The sequence below is a fragment of the Pipistrellus kuhlii genome, unplaced genomic scaffold (genome assembly GCF_014108245.1).
Source record: "Pipistrellus kuhlii isolate mPipKuh1 unplaced genomic scaffold, mPipKuh1.p scaffold_m20_p_14, whole genome shotgun sequence".
Classification (NCBI taxonomy): Eukaryota; Metazoa; Chordata; class Mammalia; order Chiroptera; family Vespertilionidae; genus Pipistrellus; species Pipistrellus kuhlii.
Window position 1 is genome coordinate 32085142 of NW_023425449.1, and position 20279 is coordinate 32105420.

The following is a 20279-nucleotide window of genomic DNA, read 5'->3' on the forward strand; positions in this document are numbered from 1 at the left end:
AAGATTTTATTTTTAGGATATATATTGTCCCTATCAGAATGTAAATTCAAAAATATTCTGATGGTTGAAACAAAAATATCCTGGTGGAACCTCACAGTTGCCTTACACTACACTGAATGAAATTTATCATGTTTTTAAATGTTGGTTTTTTTTTTTAATTGATTTTCTTTTTTAGAGAGAGAAGAATAGAAAGAGAGAAACGTTGAAGAAAGAAAAACATTATCGATCATCTGCCTCCTGCATGCCATATTGGGGATTGAGCCTGCAACCTAGGCAAATGCCCTGACTGGGAATCAAACCCATGATCTCTTGGTCCCTTGGTCAACTCTCAACCACTGAGTCACATTGGCTGGCCAAATTCATCATATTTTTTTTTATCCTACTAGATATTGTACCAGGAAGAATTCAACCCAAACAAGAACAGAACAGAATTCACTCCTCATAAAAAATTATTTTGTTATGAAGCACCTACTAGAGAGTCCCTAGTGAGTTATAGTACTATTGAATAAATGAATATACAAGCACACAGAAATAGTTGAATGAATTGACTAATACACACATGCATTAAAAATCACTCAGAATGACAATACCTCTTTAAAATTATGAATTACTGACTGATAACTTGAAAACTCAGTTATAATGTAATATTTCTAACCTTAAAAAAATCAAATCCATTAGAAAGTTGGCTTTCTTCTCCTATATATGAAATAATTTGCTTTGTAATGGATAATTGAACATTATAATATTACTTATTGTTAATATTCTGAGTTTCAACACAAATAAAATGGGAAAATAGAGTAAATACTAAAATTACACTAGTATTTACTCACAGTTCAGTAGATTATAATTCAATTTTAGAGGCTTTAAAATTATGCTAATTTGTATATCCTTATATAAAGAGTCTATACATTGTCACTCTTATCAACTGAGTTTTAGTAAATAGGGGTTCAAGTATTCGTCATTAGTGCATTAATATTTTTGAACTTGGTGTAATTCTCATCATCTGTCTTGATTTTGTCAACAAAAATTTCCTTCTTTTTAATGTCTGTTTGGAAAGGTGGTAGGTAAAATTTTTAAATTTGCTTACAACTTGAGGATGTGGTGGTTATTGAATGTAAATTCTGAATCAGAAACTATAATTATGGCTTTATGCTAAGCTTTCCATTGTCTCCCTGGCCTTGAGGGGCTGATAAGGGCTTGAAAGATTTAACGCTCCCATTTTCTTCCCTGAGCACACATTTTATTAACAGAAAAACCTGTCTCCAAATTTACATGAATCTAAAGGAAAATTTTTAGGGATTTATATGATGCTTTCAAATATTAATAATTATAAGAAATCAATTTTAGAACTCTCCACTTGTTTAAGATTTTTCCCCTTTACCAATTTTATTTTATTTGAATAGAAGGTATTAAAGCACGGAATATTCCTAGATTCTCTATATATCTGTCCTTAGTACAAAATTTTTTATAACCCATATAAATCCTTGTCATCATAATTAATTTAACTCAGCAGACATATGGAAAGGGTTGTCATAATTTTATTCACATATTTGAAAGTCACTACTCATTCACTCCTCAATCTATTCAAGATAAAAAATCACAACTTATTGCTTAATACATTAAAATGGAAAATTTTCCATCATTTAATAATATGCACTCTTCTCCAAACTTTTCAGGATTTCCTATCCCATTTAAGAGAAAGAACACAAAATGGTAATTATATTGTGTGGCCAATAAAGAAAAAAAGAAGATAGTTGATAGGTAAAACAAATAAATATAAAATTACAAACCGGAAAAAAACAAACATTAAAGTCCTAATAATTAGCTGAATGAAATGCTAGAAGAAAGTTTTGCCTTCTCCAAGATAGCAGCAGCTCTTGCACATTCCATTCCTAGCTTCATTGTGTCCTCCTACATTAAACATCCTTAACATTTTTCATAGGTTGTCTTTCAGCTGAATAAACAATATTTTACACTCTAACTCAAAAACACTGTAATTTTTTTCAACAACCAGATTAGTCACTTTAATATCCTTGTAATAGGCTTGTATATCAAATTTAACCAATATGTGACGGTAACTTATTCATTCTTTTGGTAAAAAATAGATTCTTTACCTGGGACTGAAGAAGCACTAATGGAGGAGGGTGGAGAATTGGAAATAGCATCTAAATTAACAGGACCTGTAAGTATATTCACTTGATTTTTTTTTTTTACTCTCTAAAACTAATTTATCTCATTGATAGGAAAATCTAAAAGAAGTAGAAAGGAATAGGAAACAATATCTTCAAATTAAAGAATATTTTATTTAATTTTTATTGTTTAAAGTATTACAGATAGTAGTACATATGTCTCCTTTTTTTCATCTTCTCCCAACCTCCCATCCCCCCACCCCCCTGGCGCATATGTATACCCACTGTGTCCCTCATAGCCATGCAGAGTGCTTATATCAGTAAGGGGCCAGCTTGATTGCAGGTATACAGCAAGGCTGCAATTAAGGAAGAAGATTCAAATGAGGTGGGAGAAACTAAATCCTGGTATTAATACCCATTTGTGCACATGAGTATTCTCTAAGATATGAGTTGCCATCTTAAACTTTAACAAGTTTATATCTATCTTAATAGAAAAATAACTGTTTTGCATATCCTGAATGTTCACATATAACACAAGCATGCTATTATTAGTTATGAAGTCCTTGTGATATTTTTGTTAAACATCTCTTTTCAATAGAGTATATTGGAAGGAAACCAATAAGCGTAAAATTTTCAATGCAATATACTGTTAAAAGAATAAATACAGGAATACTGAAATATACATGTAAATTCTAAATATAAGGTTTATAAAAGATTCTGAGTTATCATCAAAATGACTGTGCAATATTGCGCTATCCTGAACTTAATATTTAGACTGGGTTTACATGCCACAATGTTCTCCGTATTTGTTTGCTGGGGCTGCCGTAACAAAGCACCACAGACTGGGTGGCTTAAATAGCAGAATTTTATTGTTTCACAGTTCTGGAGGCAGATCCGAGTGTTAGCAGATTTGATTTTTCCTGAGGCTTCTCCGCTTGCAGGTGGTCATCTCCCTGTATCTTCACATCATCATCCCTCTGCCCATGTCTAGGTCCCGATCTCCTCTTCCTTTAATAACACTAGTCATATTGGATTAAGACCTATCCTAATGATCTCAATTAACTCAATTACCTCTTTAAAACTTTGTCTCAAATATAGTCAGATTCTGAAGAACTGGAGGTTAGGATGTCAGTATATGAATTTGGGGAGACATAACACTCTCTGATGAGATTACAGTATTTGGAACATTGCTTGGATCGAAAGATTTGATTGAGGGCACCACATTTTCTAATGGAATTTATATAATAAAAATATTTTTAAATTACCGATGAACTTAATATATCTTTGAAGTTTCCAAGGATCCTATTTAAAACTTCAAATTTGTTTTCTTTGTTATTTCATATAGTAGTTATCTCCTAACATATATACTATTGTATGTATACTTATTTTGCTTATGGTTTATTTTCTTCCCATAAGGTCTATGCAGGCAAAAATTATTGTGCATTTTTTTTTTCATTTTTGTATCTCTAGCATAGTGCCTACCCAAAGTAGATATACAATACATACTAGTATATATTGAATAAATGAAATTTTTATCAATAATTTCTCATCATGAGATGAAAAATATATGAGCCTTAGAAATTGAAAGAACCATGGCAGCCATCAAGTTCAGCCTTTCCTCTTCCTTGTCTCAGTATTCTGAACTGCTTAGCCACTTTCATGGGAGGTAAGGATGCCCATTTTATAGAAAAGGAAGCAGAAAGTCAGAGGAGCTTAGTAACAGCACTGAGCTCCCAAAGCTAAAAGAGTGAAAAGGTCAGGAGTGGAGCACTAGTCAGTTTCCCTTCTGCTGCCTATCCCTGGTGCTTTCCTGTGTTGTTGTTTTTTAGGAGTTTAATCCTGTTTGTTAGATACTCTTATATATTCCTCACAACCACTTGTAACCATTGATTTCCATTCTGTTCCTTGGGCAATAGCCTGCGTCCCAACCTTCCTCTTAACTAATCTCCACTTACTGGAAACAGGATGTCCTGTTTGAGACTTTTTCAGCCAAAACACAATCTGTTCTTTCAACAAGTACTTATATTGTGTAGTTTGCAAAGATTTCAGCACCTTTGATTCTTTCCCTGGACATATTCTTGCTTGCCAATTCCCTTGTATCGTGGGAGTTATGCCACAACCAAACCCAGGGTTCCAATAATGTTCCCACATCAGAGAGTATAATGGATACATACTGGATGCAAATATTATCTTTGGAGTATGTCCTGGGGTTGTAATAGCGTTTTTCTTAAAGGAACTTTCTGACATTTATAAACGTCAGTATGTCTCCATAATCTCATGATGATAATAATGAATAATCTGTCATTCATCACTTTTGACAAAGATTTGTGTTATTATCTGTGAATTCTACCAAAGCCCATGTACCTATCTGCCTCATATCTAAAAGGATACAGTTAGATTCTTTTTCTAATCACTTTCTAAAATTCAGGTATATCTATTGTATTTAAAGTATTTGACTTACTTAATAATACCTACCAACCCAAAAGGGGGAAAAAGAAAAGTTAGCTTTTTTGGTCAAAATTGTCTTGAGTTATTACAAACTGGCTCTTAAAAGATTTTCTGCTTTCTTTTCATAGTGTTCACACAGTGCTCTCCCATGCAGACGTTTGATCTAAGTCAATGTTACTTGTTTTCATTTATCAATGATTAGACTTTGAATTCTTGAAAAGTCTATAATTCTATTTAGTCAAATTAACTCTAATTCTTTTTTGAAATATGTGGAATAAAAACTGTACTTGTGTAAATTAATATCAGGATCCTGAACATAATTTCTAGGTGGTAGCTGCTTTTATTGTAGAGAAAACATGGATTTTAAAAAATTTATGTCAGATTGATGATGTTTTAGTTGAAAATTCCCAAAAACATACTTGTATAATATTTCTGAGGACTGTATTTTTGTAAATCAAGAAGAAAATTGTGGCTTTATATAGATATGAATGGAGAATTGAAACAAAACAACTTTTTCCTTTATTATTTTAAGGAATGCAGTATATTTTATAGCAAATTTTGAGTCATATATTTCAAAATATAAACATGCCACAAATGTTGTAAACCATTTAGAGTAATTTCAACCCATGCTGTCTCTATTTGCTAACTTTCCATGTTGGGTATTGGATATTAATAAGTGGGTAGCAGGATTTTGAAAAATTTTCCCCAGTGGCTTCACCTGTGTTTAAAATACTTCATGAATATTTTGTGAATATTTGAGTGAAGTAAAGGCAACATTTAGTTTAGATTTTTATCGTTTCCCTAATAAGCAAGTTATTCTTTTGGAATTTCCCTCTTCCCTTCTTCCTTCTGTGTTCTGGAATGTCTCTTAACATAATCACAGCTGTGAAGATTAAAGCTGAATTTGCTAGCTAAATCTATTTGTGAAAAATGAATCAACAAAAGGAAAATCTTAGGAAGAAAATACCAAGCAGCTATTGATTATAATCTTTTAGTTCATAAATGTTGTATTTATATTTTTAGATCAGTGAGCCAAAAGCTTATAGCAATGACATTTTAGTTTCACAGTTCTTATGGCATTCTTAAAAATTCTATATTGTTTTCTGTAAAACAAGCATATGAGCATAATAAGAAAATAAAAGGATAATTAAGAAATATATTTGACATTAAGTATCTTACTGACTTTTTCTTTTTTCTTTGTAAATCTGCTATTTATTTTATTAATTTGCCAGCACTAACCAGCCTCACAAAAGCTGACTCTCTTTTTTCTTTTTTCTTGAACTGATTGGGATGACATTAGTTAATAAAATTATGTACAATTCTATTATACATCAGCTGTATATTGTGTGTTCATTACCCCAAATCAAGTCATCTCTTATCACCACTTATTTCTCCTTTACCCTCTTATTTCTTCCCCTATCCCCTTTCCCAAACTCTGCTAATCACCATAAAAGTTTTGTTTTAATTCTTCATCCATATCTATATAAAGCCACAATTTTCTTGATTTACAAAAATACAGTCCTCGGGTATATTATAGAAGTATGTTTTGGGGAATTTGCAAAATTGTCTGTGTTTATGAGTTTTTTGAGGTGTTTGTCTTAATCCCTTTACCTTTTTCAAATCCAGCCCCCAATGGCCCTTCCTCTGACAGCTGTCAGTCTGTTCTCTGTATCTACGAGTTTGCTTCTATTTTGTTTGTTAGTTTATTTTGTTTATTAGATTACATCTATGAGTGAAATCATATGGTCTTTGTCTTTCCCTGACTGGCTTATTTCAGTTAGCATTATGCTCTCCAAATGCTTCCATGATGTCACAAAAGGTAAGATTTCCTTCCTGTTTTATGGCTAAGTATTATAGTATTCCATGTGTAAAAGTACCACAGCTTTTGTATGCACTCATCTCCTGATGGGCCCTTAGGCTGATGAGCTGACTCCCTTAAGACTTTATGTAACTGATCATTAATTAATTTTCATTAGAAGAAAAATGCAAAGGACTCCTATAAGAAAAGGTTTTATAAAAAGCCTGGAATTTTTATTTTCTGGTCATTTTTCTTCTGAAAAGCTTTATATATTTGAGGAGATATATACAACTAACTATAATGATAATAGTAATAATGATAATGACAGCACATATTTATATGGTACTTTTTAACTGATAAGCATTTTTACATACTTAATATCAATCATCTCTGACTTTTGCAATTCCTATGATTTATTTCTTAGGCTTGACAACTTTGAACTAATACTACTCTAAGTTTGTGGTGATCATATTGAGCTGCCAGATGATCTAGTAACTTGTCCCAGGTCATATAAGTGGGGAAAAACTAAAGCTCATATTTCTCAGTGCCCCAACACTCTTTAATAGAACTTGTCAGGGTCCATACAATTATTAAGGCAATGAGGCCATTGTTAAATTGGACGTGTAATATAGAAAGTATTAAAAAGAGAACTTTATCAGTAGCTTATATAAAAGATAGAATTATTACCAAGTAAAAAAGTAAAAGTTTGAGGGATCAAAAGACTGGTATATTTTTATGAAAGGAAGGTTCAGTAATTTGGTGCAAGAAAGAGTAGTCTTGCTTGGGTCTTGGAAAAATTGCCTGTGGCAATCGTAGACGTAGGTGATTCTGGAATCATCATTTAATAAAGTGTCTACTTAATTAGACTAGATGTAAACCTTAATTACTTGTAAGATTAATTAATACTGTGTTTATGAACTAGTACATTTTGTTTGTTGATCTAGTAACAAGTGGATGTCTGTTTTTCCCTTCCCTTTTTGCTAATTCTTTCTGTTTCCACTCACAAATAGTAAGGGATTCAGACCTAGTTTGTCTAAAGTTGGAATTTCCCATATATACCACCTTTTCCCCATAGCCCATACATATGAACTTTAAAAAGTACAAATTTGGGTTATAATATTCATTGGATAACAACTATAATTGGCATCCATGAAGATAAGGAAACATTGATGTGCTTATTTCCACATACAACTAGCACAAAAATTCAGAAAAGAGTTTTGACAGGAAGGATATTGTTCCTAAATGAATTTCTTGTGACTGGAAAGAATTAGGTGAATTGGTTTTTGTTGATTTTTAAAATTTATTTATCCGATGAAGTGCATAGGTCAGCAAAGTTTCACCTGTATTTCTTTTCCCTTTTACACTGTTAGTTTACAGTACAGTAAAATCCTTGTGGAAAAATATTCCTGGAGAAATTAATGTTTTGCTTAGCTGATGTGGCTTCTGCTGGTTACACCTTGTCCCATGCACCAAGAGGTCGCTGGTTAGATTCCTGGTTAGGGCACATCCCAGGGTTGTTGGCTGAATCCCTGATGGGGAAGAGGCAGCTGATCAATATTGCTTTCTCATTGATGTTCTATTTCTCCCTCCCCCTTCCTCTCTTTAAAAACATTGATAAAAACATATACAAAAAAAACACACACACATCATTAAAAAATAAAATCCCTGGTGCTCTTAGGAATTATGTTAAAAGATGAATTTCCCTGCACATGATCTCTGATTGCTGAGACTTAATGAAAACAGTCTGCTAAAATTATATGCCTGTTTATAATATGTAGGTTGCACAATGCCTTTTACTTCTCTATCCTAGAAATCTGTATACTAATTTCAAGCCAAATAGTGTGTGTCCCCTTGGAGAGTTATTTCTTTTATTCTACTTTTTCTTTCCCAGATCTTTACCTCTTCTAAGTCATACTGGAAAAGATGCATACATTTAAAAGACATAAAACAGAAAATGATCACTTAGATTTGACAACAAAGCATAAAATGAATTGTACCCATAGGTTTCCCACATAAGACTGGTTATGAACTTTAAAGGGCCTTCAGACTATTTCTTTAACTATGACTTTTGATAACCCTACTTTCTACTTTATTTCTTACTAATATTGTTTCCAACTATACATAACCCTCCCCTTATTAAAATTTTGACTATTTCATCATCCTTACATTTTAAATGTTTCCAATAAAACATCTTTGATATTTTTTCATACCCTCATATAATTTTATGGTAAGTATATTGTTTGCACATATTTTAGAGTATTTATAATTCTTTGTAAATTGCCTTAAATAGCTGGTCAATGGAAGCAATGTTGAATTAATAGATTAATGAACAGTTTCAATTTTCTTGTATTATGCTAGTATGTCCAATATGGAAAACTAGACACACAGGTAGCATTTATGGAATTAAGATAAAACATTTTAATTAGCACTCTTGCAAAGTATTCTCATTATCATCTCATCAAATACAAGTAATAAATTATGGTGATTTTTGTCTCTCAAAAGCTAGGCTTGACAAATTGCAGCAATGAATTTTATCCTAGAGAACAGCAATTAATACACATTGTGCTCTACCCTAAAGAATTTTATTATTTCTTTTTCCTTCTAGTATGTAAAATTTTGCTAGGCTTTTATGATTCAGATTTCAGATGCCAATGAAACTGCTTAAAACCAAGTGTTATAATAGGCAAATTATCTAACCAAATTTTGGAATCTAGTGAGATTTTTCCTTTTAACATTTTTGGTCTGTTGATTTCCAACACATTGATGATGGAAATATTTGCCCAAACTGGTATAAATATTAAAAAAATAATCCTGTGAATTTTAAAAATATAATTTCTAAATGTAACATTTACATAGAAAAAAGTGACTTGAGATTATTATGATATAAATGCTAGGTCATTGATTGTAGTTGTTCTAATTAATCATCTCTTTACATAATTTTATTCTTTCTCCATTACTAAAATGATAACAGTATTTCTTGGGATTAGTTAAATTCTGCATTTTATTTTTAAGACAATTGGAAGAAAAATATGCATTGATATAGAACAAGGACAGTGAGTTTCTAAGCAAATAATACCCAAGAAGATGGGGGATAGCACACTATTAATGTCTTGAAATCATTATGGAAAACAGTATGAAGTTTCCTCAAAAAGTTAAATATGGAACTGACATCTGGCCCAATGATCTCACTTCTAGGAATATATCCTAAGAAACCCAAAACACCAATCAGCAAGAATGTATGCACAACTATGTTCATAACAGCACAATTTACAATAGCTGAGATCTGGAAACAGCCCAAGTGCCCATTAATAGATGAGTGGATAAAAAAAACCGTGGTATATTTGCACCATGGAATACTATACAGTTATGAAAAAGAAGGATCTCTTACCCTTTATGACAGTATGGAGGGACCTGGAGAATATTTTGCTAAGTGAAATAAGCCAGTAAGAGAAATACAGGTATCACATGATCTCACTTATATGTGAAATCTAATGAACAAGATAAACTGATGAACAAAATAGATTCAGAGACACAGGCATGGGAGAGACTAAGGAATCTCAGAGGGAAGGCAGGGTGGGTGCGTGGGAAGTGATCAACCGAAGAACTTGTATGCATATATGCATAACCCATGGACACAGAAAATAGGTTTGTGAAGGCCTGGGGTGGGGGGCAGGTATGGGCTAAAAGGGGCCAATGAAGGAAAAGGGAACATATGTAATACTTTCAACAATAAAGATTAAAAAACAAAACAAAAAAACAGGCACATTTAATTAGATTAAGCAAAAGAATATAAAACTTTTTTGAGATTGATAAAATTAATATAGGAAGTCATAGCTATAATTTCTTATTCATTAAATTAATTGCAAATATGTCTGAAAAATTCAGTCCTTGTAGATTTAAATAAATATGACTGCATATTTGAATTATCCCTCCGCTTGAAAGAGGAAAATAAAAGTGCATAAATGTAATGTCATGAATAAATGAAAATTGTCGGAAATTCATGAGGAAATGTCTTATACTCAGAGACTGATCCTAGCCAATCTTATCACTTTTGATCTTAATGGGTGTTACATTTCCACTATATTACTTCTAATCCAACTGTGTAACACACCAAATTTTTGCCTCTTTGTAAGAGTCCGTCCTGGGAGGCAAATTCTACAGAATAAAATTAGTTCATAACGTTCAGTTCAACAACACTCTGTAACAGTTAGGAAAACTTCCTTGTTGCCTGTTGATTTGTTTCCTGCTAGAAATGTTTTCTATTTCTGAGACTGGTGAGTTTTTCATTCAGCTGTTGACATAAAAGGAAAGCATAGAAACTGAGTTAGTCATCTTTTGTACATTGGAAATTCAAATGTAACATATTCATTTTATCTGTGGTTTTTTTCAGTCTTTGCTCAGCCATGATGTGCAAATGTCAAATAAACAGTGGACTTTTGATGTGTTTTCACATGGTCAGTAAAAGAGACTTTAACAAGGCAAACTTTGTCTTTACACATTGCTATGGCTGGGTTTCAAAATCAATAACTAACTTTTATGTGTGTATTTCAGTTTATAAAATGCTTTTATATTATCCCAACAATCCTATTCTAATTTTAAAGACATGAAAAGAAGCTCAGAGAATGTAAGTTGTTCCAAATTACACAGAACTGGGGCTTCTTTTGGTTCATTCTGAATATCCTTTAAACCTTTAGCAAATATATGGCAGTGTATCTGGCAAAATCATCAACCCAATTATTTTGGGTTGAGGTGAGTCCACAGACTTCCATGATATGGATTCTATGATTATCAATAGCAAGATATTGTACCAATAATATAATAAAGTATAAAATAGAATTACCATCATGAATCATATTCATCTCAAGATACATAGCACCTAGCACAGTGCCAAGAGGAAGAGGTGCTCAGTTAATAATCTTTGGATTGACCTGAAGGAGGAAAAATCACTCCAAATATTTGTTTTGTTTTGTTTTTTGTTTGTTTGTTTTCATTCATTAGCCACATTTTCCAGAGGACTGTTGTTCTAACTAGAATATAATGTCTGTTGTCCTGAACATAACATTACAAAACTTTTAACTGTTCTTAAATCTGCACTTCCTCCCAGTTCTCTGGAGCCTCTGGCTTAGGCTGAGGGTTATAAATCATCCATCTACTTCTGAATGATTTCCATTTTGTGACTTATAATCTCTTTTAAACATTTCTCTTTTCATCTAATTAAATAACATTAGGATCTTTGTGGCTGTTGCGGGAGTTTAACTGTAAATATGGAATTGTGCTCAGGCTGACCTTGGAAATCAGGAGCTCCTAGTACCTCTAAGACCCGTCCTTTTACTAGTAAAACAGGCTCAGAAAGCACTCCGTTAGGCAGAATACCCTCACAATTACCTTACTTTGAAATCTTATAAAAAATAATAAGCTTTATATCTTCAACCTCTTTACCTATTGCTGTCTTCTTTTTCTGTCCTCTGTGGAAACCAAATACTTCCCCAGACATTTTTTTTTTATCACTTGTGCCTTTATGCAAATGCTGATTATTTTCCCAGACCAGTTCTATTATAAGAGGCAATATTGTGTTTCTCTTAGTTTTCCTCTGCAACTTTCTGACATTTCATTTTCAAATCTGAATAAAAATTCCTCTTCTTCTGAGGTTCAGATAATCTGATACAATGTCAATTCCTAATCACATTCCTCAGTCACTGAGGACTTTGACTTTTGGTACATGCAATCTTCAGGATGTCTTTTTATTCTATTCTTCAAAATTTCTTCCCAATATCTTCCACCTATGGACAACTTGAACCTTATCAGATTGAGTTCTGTTTATCTCTAGATTCAAACTCAGTGCATCAGTTTCTATTGCTAATACCCTTCTTTTAGTTTTCTCACTCGCCAAATTCCACCACTTCCCACCTTTCACTTCCCCAAAGAACCCCAGGCCTAGCATTGCCTCTTACTGACTGCCCTATCTGACTGAGATCTCAATGTTGCACACATCAATGCCTTACCCATTTAGCCTTCTACTGCTGCTGATTTCCAGCCTGGGGTCCATTCAACCTATTCACACTCCATATTTCAACCCATAGGCAGACAAAAAAAATCACAGAATTATAGAGATGGTTGTAATGCAACAGAAATGCCCTCTAATTTTATTTCTCCATGCACCTTGCCAGTCCATTCACCTGCTCTAAAACAGCTTTTAATATCATTTTCTATACCAGCTATCCCAAAACTATTTCTGGTTCTCTACTTCTCAAAATAAGCAAACAAACAAACAAACAAACACAAATAAAAACAAACAAACAAAGAAAACGTGGGCCCTCAAGTGTGAAGCATCTTAATATCCTATAAGTCTATACCCATGTGTATCAGCATATCTTCTCCTTTATTTTTCATCCAGTCTTACAGGAAGAGGTTTAAATTGTATTGTATCAAGATTGTTCTTGAGAAAATCTTTTTATTTCTCTCTTTTACATCTCTTTTTTTTCTGCTGTATTTTCAACCCATCCTTTTTAAATTGCCTATAAGCTATGAGTATGCTCAAACATCTCCCAGTAGCAAACAAATACATGAATCATTTTATATTTCACCATTAGTGAGACAGGCCTCTGTCTCTCTTATGTCCTTTACATCAAAATCCTGGAGAAATCCATCTTTCTTCCCACTCATCAATTCTTTAATCCACTTCAAAAATGAATTTTAATTTCTTATATTCAAGTCCAATGAACTACTGCTAGCCTTCAATATTTTTCATCTTCTGGAGAAAATTGGTTCCAACCAGGAAGCTGCTCCAAATAGCTTAAGTAAGGAGCCAAACATCATGGAGCTATTTCCTCTCAACACCATTCAAAGAAACTGAGACTATATTACATACAACTCTGTAATCCAAAAGGCTGGTGGGATTAAATATTCCGATTTCCCCTAGACGATGTGAAAATAGATCCAGAACAGCAAGGACATGACTGTAAATTGACAGTAGTGACTTGCCAAGTCAGTCCGTTTCTTCATCACCATCACACAACTCTCACTCAGCTCCTGTCTGTGAGCTTCCAGGAAAAAAGGAATGTGTGTGCCTGCATCCTTTAAATTGAAAGGATTTGTTCTGTGATAGGACACACATGAAATTTCTGTGTTCAGCTTCAGCAAATTTACTTTGCATGGATTTCTATGTATTTTTTTTCCTTTCTTTCCCTCCCACATTTATTACACTGCTCTTATTCTTGAATCTCCTGCTTCTTTTGTTTTCTGAGACACAATTCTCTTATGATTATCTAGCTCTCATTTGTCCTCTTTGCTAGCTCTTCCTCTCTGTCTGCCTCTAAAATGTTGGTGTTTCTCAATGGTACTTCTTGCCTCTCTCCTCTCATCTTGCAAACAAATTCTCTCTCAGTAATATCATTCACACCCCTTACTTCTTCTGACTTTAAGTCCAGTTCTCTCTTCTGGATCTCTCACTGAGGATCAGAATTATACACACCAAACCAAACCAAACCAAAACACCACCCCTACCGCAAAGAGGAAAGCAACATTGAACCTATTCACTGTATTTTCTATTGGCATTTTAGTCTTAAAATATCAGAGCTGACAATTTTAAACTTACCTTGTTTTTTCCTTAATTCAAAACCCTAACCATCACTCACTCAAGCTATTTTTAAAAAAATATCTTTATTCCCTTACTTTTATACTCCATAAGGCCATGTATTAGAAACTAAGATTAAAAAAAAAAAAATCCGATCATGTTATTGTTTCCGGTAGTATAACGCTCAAATTAGTTGCTGGTTTGACAAACATAATTCTCAATTATCTAGCCCATGTATCTCTCTACCTTATAGTTTGCCCCTCCAGTCATTGTAAATTACTTGCCATCTTTGGAATCAGAGATGTTAGTTTCAAGATTTTATACTTAGATTTTCTATATTCCTGCCTAATGGGAAACTTTCTTAGCCTCCCTTTCACTTCTTGAATCACCAGGAAACCCCTATCTATATGTGGTAAGCCTTCCAGATCTTTTCCTCACACCCTTGGAAGTTTTCTTTGGGTCCCCATTGCTGCTGCACTCTGTGCCCATCTCCATTCAGTGTGCTATTCTTTAAGGAATTCTGTTATTAATCCATCTATCTCAGTCTATTAGATTCTAACCTCCCCCCCCCCCCCCCCGAGATTAGAAACTGGTCTTATTTATTTTTACCCCAGGGCATAATTATGCAGACAAAGGAATGAATGAATGAATGAATAATGTAACTGTGGGTCTCCGGAAATAAAAATCTGTTACTTTTCTGTTTGCTGCTATTCTAACACATTGTTTTATTTCATGTTGAAGTTGCTCTCTGATTGTTGTGTCCAAGTACAGACAAGTTCAATAGAATAGACTTTCAGGCAGAACTGGAAAGAAACCAATAATTCCATAGTACCCAGCATAGATGTAGAAACTGTCTTTCAGGTTTTTATTTTAATTGATTGATCAATCAATTAAGAATTCAATCAATAGTTGTCTAATCATTGTACCTAATGCTATAGGGAATACAAAGAAATATATTGAGTGTAATTTCTTTTCTTTTTGCTTTTTTAATCCTCACCTGATGCTTCATTGATTTTGAAAAGAGAGGAAGAAAAAGCGAGAGAGAAACATTGATTGGTTGTGTACCTCTTATACACACCCTGACCAGTAATGGAGCCCACAACCCTTTTGATTAAGGGACAATGCTACAACCAATGGAGCCACTAGGGCAGGGCAATATTAGGTATAATTTCTATTCTCAAACTATATTATCTAATCACATGAATTAAGAAATTCACTAGAAATTAGTTGGATTCAAATTCACTATAAAAATAATATAAGTTGTAATAAGAACTGTGTTTACTTATTTCTTTCAATGTGTCTAGTTACTTTGATAAGTGTTTTCATATATGATATATAAATTTAGCCACAAAATAAAAAAATATCTATTTTGTTAATGAGTAAATTAATTAAAGGTTAATTATACTTGCTCAAAAAAACTTATAATGTTTTTCTCTCTCTCTCAAAACTTATAAATAGTCCAGTGATCATTCAAACCCAGGCATCTAGTTCTCAAGTTCTCTATAACCCAATCCCATCTGTCTAAAGGTAAAAATGAAGTATTAAGACAAATATTACCACCAAACACTTAACCATGTTCTAATAGGCTTAAAAGCATAATAACAAATTGTTGAAGGAAGTGAAACTTGAGGGAAATCTTAAATGCTGGGAAGGTTTTCCGTGTACTATGAGAAGAGTAGAACACACTAGGTAAGAAAGAGACATAAGGAAGTCTTGAAGTTGAGAATAGCTGGTTTTATTGTAAAGGCCATAGAAACCCGTAGTATTGTAGCAGATATTTATTATGAGTTGTAGAAATAATGATAGATTGTGGATCTTGAATGCTGGGTTGAGGGCACTAGAGATCACCTGACACCTCTAAATTTGTGCTGTTAATTTTGGAATGTTTGAAGGAATAACCTTCTGGTTATTTCATATAGTTAAAATTGAGTGGAGAACAATTATAGAGATGACAAGGACACCAGTCAAGAGTTTTTAAAATCCTTAAATATAATGATGAATTTCTGAACTCAGACTAACAGTGGATAACAAGGAGAAACAGCATGGTTTTTAGGTAACATTTTCCCTTATATAACTATTTTCACTCACCTGAGGAATAATTTATGTATCTAAAAATTCACCCATTTCAAGTATATAACTCAATGACTTTTTATAAATATCATGAGTTGTTCAGCCATCATCATAATCCAGTTTTAGGACATTGTCATCACCCCAATAAGATTCCTCATGCCCCATTTACAGTTAATCTCCATTTCCATTCCCTGTCCTAGGAAACCACTATTCTACTTTCTGCCTCTCCAGATTTGCCTATTTTGGACATTTAATATAAATGGAATCATACAGCATGTGGTCTTTTGTGTCTGGCCTCTTTCACTTAACCTAATGTTTTTGAGGTTCATTCATGTTGTAATATGATTTCTAGCTCATTCTCTTTTATTGATGAATTGTAATATTCTGGTGCTGGATACACCACATTTTGTTTAATAGTTCATGGGTTGATGGATATTTGGGTTGTTTCCAACATTGGGATTGATGAATAATGCTGCTATGAAGATTCACGTTCAAATCTTTCTGCGGATATATGTTCTCATTTCTTGTGGGACATTCCTAGTAGTAAAATTGTTGGGTTTTATGGTAAGTTTATATTTATCTTTTAAAATTTCTCCTTTGCAATTTTAAGGGCACAAAATTAAAGATGTGAAACAGAGAATTACCATATGGCCCAGCAATTCCACTCATAGGTATATAACCAAAATAATTGAAAACAGGTGCTAAGGGAATAGCCAAAATGTGGAACCAACCCAATGTCCATCAACTAATGAATGGAAAAACAAAATATTCTACATCTATACAATAGAATATTGTTAAGCTACTTAAAAAGTGAGGTTCTGATGCATGCTACAATATGGAAGAACATTGAAAATATTATGCTAAGTGAGAGAAGCCAGACTCAAATGGTCACAAATTATATGATTCCATTTATATTAAATTTCCAGAACAAGCACATTCATAAAGACAGAAAGCAGATTAGGGGTTGCCAGGGGCTGAGAGAAGGGGAGAATGGGGAGTCATTGCTAATGGTTTGGGGAATTTTTTTAGGAATATGAAAATTTTCTGTAATGACATAGTGAGGATGGTTGCACAACATGATAAAAGCACTTAATGTCACTGACTTGTATACTTCAAAATGGTTAAAATAGATGTATTTTTATAAATATACATAATTTATAATACATATAAATTATAGGTATTTTATCACAATAAAAAACTAAAGCTCTGATGGCCCATAAACTGAAAATTCTAAAATCCACGAGAATAGAGCAGATGAATTTGCTCTGGGAGATTCAGAATAGTTAGGGGAATGATCTCTTCATAGAGTCAATGAACCATCCTCGTTATCATCATAGCTCACTAATTCAATGTCTACTCTGTTCATACATTGGCCTAAGGGCATTGCAGACACTATCTCTAATTTGCATTGTAGTCCAGCGAGGTAGGTATTATCTCTAATTTTTAAGATTAGGAAATAGAAGTTCTAAGAAGTTAATATGTCCATTGTCAAATAGTAATTGCTGGAACTGGGAGTCAGGAGACATTCTCTTTTACTCTAGACCTATAGATTTTATACTATATTTTGTCCTTCCAAAATTCTTTTCGCATGTATTAGCTAGAAAGCACCACACAAGAAAGAATAGTAAAACAAAGCATTATTATTGGAGAAGGCAAAAGAACCTGGAAAGGAACTCAATGATTGCAAACCTCAGCATTTTTAGGAAATTCGCATTGTAGTCAATGTTAGTGGGCCCTTGGGTAAACTGGAACAATGACCATAATTTATCCCATATTGTGACATGACAGTTCCAAACTCAGTATTTGCTTATTATAAACTGATTCCAAATATTCTGGCTTGCTTCCAGGAAGAACACAGGGCTTGTAATTTCAATTACATGGCATTTCAAGTAGAGCCATGTTCTAATAGTAGATGGAGGGATTAGAGTTGACTGCCAGGACAGCGAAATAATAATCAGAAGAGGATTATTATTTTTAGATCACTTTATGCACCAAGTGGACCAGCTTACCCCTATGCTTCAAAATATTGCAAAGCTTAAATGACTTAATTCTTGCTTGCTAAGCCTAAATAGAAAAATGTAGGTTATGTGAAGTGGTTGTAGTCAGGGTTTCAATAAGAAGTTAAGATGCTGGTGCTCCTCATTGTACTGAGTGGTTGGGGGCTTGAGTTATAATCACCCTCCTAAACTGTGGTTTAGGATTCATTTGACATAAAGATTTCCTAAGACTTGTTGGGAAAATATGCCATTACTTTGAAAAATATTTTATTACCCTAAAAAAAAGAAGCAAAAAAAGATTTCCAAGCTGGAATAGATGGAATCTATGGGTTAGAAAGGAAACATGAATTATTTTATTATTATATTCCTGAAATTATTAGTAAAACTTCTGTTGGGTTGAAATTTTAAAAAACATAAATGTTTCATATCAGCGATTTCTTAAAATATTAATCATATTACAAAATATTTCTCAAAATCTCTTGTATAAATTCAGATGTGAATCCACAATGTCATGAACTTCCTTCAGAGTGCAAAATGAAAGGGTTATGGTTCTTCCTGTTTCCCTTTAATTGCACTCCCAACTTCATAGCCTCAGAGGATATGAAAAAAGCCTAACAGCAACTCCATCCTCAAACATCTAGGTTGAGGTCTTTTACTAGTGACCATTCCTCAACTTCTCCAGTTGAAAGGAAAGTAAGGACTCAGGATAAAGCACATGTCTCTGTTTAACTTGTTAGAGAGTTCTTCCTTAGTATTTATTTTTAGATTTTTAAAATTGATTTGTAGATAGAGCAGAAGCGAGAAGAGAGGGAGGGAGGAAGAGAGGGAAGGAGAGAAAGGGAGAAAGGGAGGAAGAGAGGGAGAGAGAGAGAGAGAGAGAGAGAGAGAGAGAGAGAGAGAGAGAGAGAGAGAGAGAGAGAGAGAGAGAGAGAGAGAGAGAGAGAGAGAGAGAGAGAGAGAGAAACAATATTAGAGGGAAACATCAATTGGATGCTTCCTGGATGCCCCCTACGAGGTTTGAGCCCACAACCCAGGCAAATTCCCTAACCAGGAATATAGAACTCACAACTTTTTGGTGCTCCACCAATTGAGCCACACCGACCCAGCATGAGCTCTTCCTTATTTAAAGTGATCAAAATGTGATTCTTCTAACTTTCATAGATTGTTTGTGTTGATGTTTTATGAAATTCAGTTTCCCTCCCTTTGAAATCTATAAATGAACAGCTCCTGGAAATCTGTGTAACTATTTCTCTGAGAATTACAACTGTAAGTTTATTCCTTATCATCTAGGACGTTCTCTTCTTTGGACCAGATTGTTAGAAGTATCATTTTGGGTGGTGCACTGGAGCTGGCTCACAGTAGCTCCCTGGGGCTGGGCGTGCCATCTTTTCCCAGGGACATCACATTGACATCCTGAAATCACTCTGTGAAAATATTCACATTGCTGAAATCAGGAAATGCTGTCCAAAAAGAGCTTTAGTGTTTCTCTTTGGAGGGCTTGGATGTTAAACTTTTACCAGCACATCACTGATATCAAGAATGCAGGTGAGAAATATAGAGAATGATGCTGTAAAAACTGACAGGTTGCTTTTGGGGGTATCACAAGCATAGCTGACTTTGAATACACAACTGGAACTCCAGGAGCCACCTCTTAGGAACTTGTGTCCTCGTAGAGACTCGCACAGAGTTATGTATATAATGTGTGATTGGGATTTTTTGTGATTTAATTAAAATGGAAAATGTTTCTTCCATTCTTACATAAACTGTCAGTGAGATGTCATACTCCATGGATTAGAGTAGGGGTGTCGAACTCAATCAGAGAAGGGGCCAAAATCTAAAATCCAGCCTAAATCGCGGGCTGAATGGTTTACTGAACAGTCATAAACTGTCATTGTGATGGAAACGCAGCGGAGTGCAGTGATGACAGCGCGGTGCGGGCCACATTGCAAGGCCTGGCGGGATGGATTTGGCCCGCGGGCCTTGTGTTTGACACATGTGGATTAGAGGCATGCTGGTTAGTTTGGAAGATGTTTTCTAGTTTTTACATATGGGCATGTTTAGACCAGCATTTCTCTTTAGGTAGCTCTTAAAGTGTGGTTTGTTTGTTTTTTTGAATATCAGTAAACTCTCCATAAATTTGTAGGTAGTTCTTTTTGAGAATAGTATGAATCCAGTTTCCTGCCAATGCACTAGTGGCTATTGAGTTTTTAAAATGATGGCCGAAGCCGGTTTGGCTCAGTGGTAGAGCATTGGTCTGCGGACTG

The 20279-nt window shown here is 33.9% G+C and overlaps 1 protein-coding gene across 5 annotated transcripts in view; it reads left to right on the plus strand.

The window, feature by feature from the left end:
• The window catches only part of CUNH8orf34 (chromosome unknown C8orf34 homolog), a 226540-nt gene that overhangs the window by 163424 nt on the left and 42837 nt on the right, over positions 1 to 20279 (plus strand). For all 5 annotated transcript variants that reach the window (XM_045581470.1, XM_045581469.1, XM_045581467.1 and 2 more), the window contains one exon: positions 2106 to 2182. In XM_045581470.1, the coding sequence (XP_045437426.1) occupies positions 2106 to 2182 (77 nt within the window). The remainder of the gene's footprint in view (positions 1 to 2105; positions 2183 to 20279) is intronic.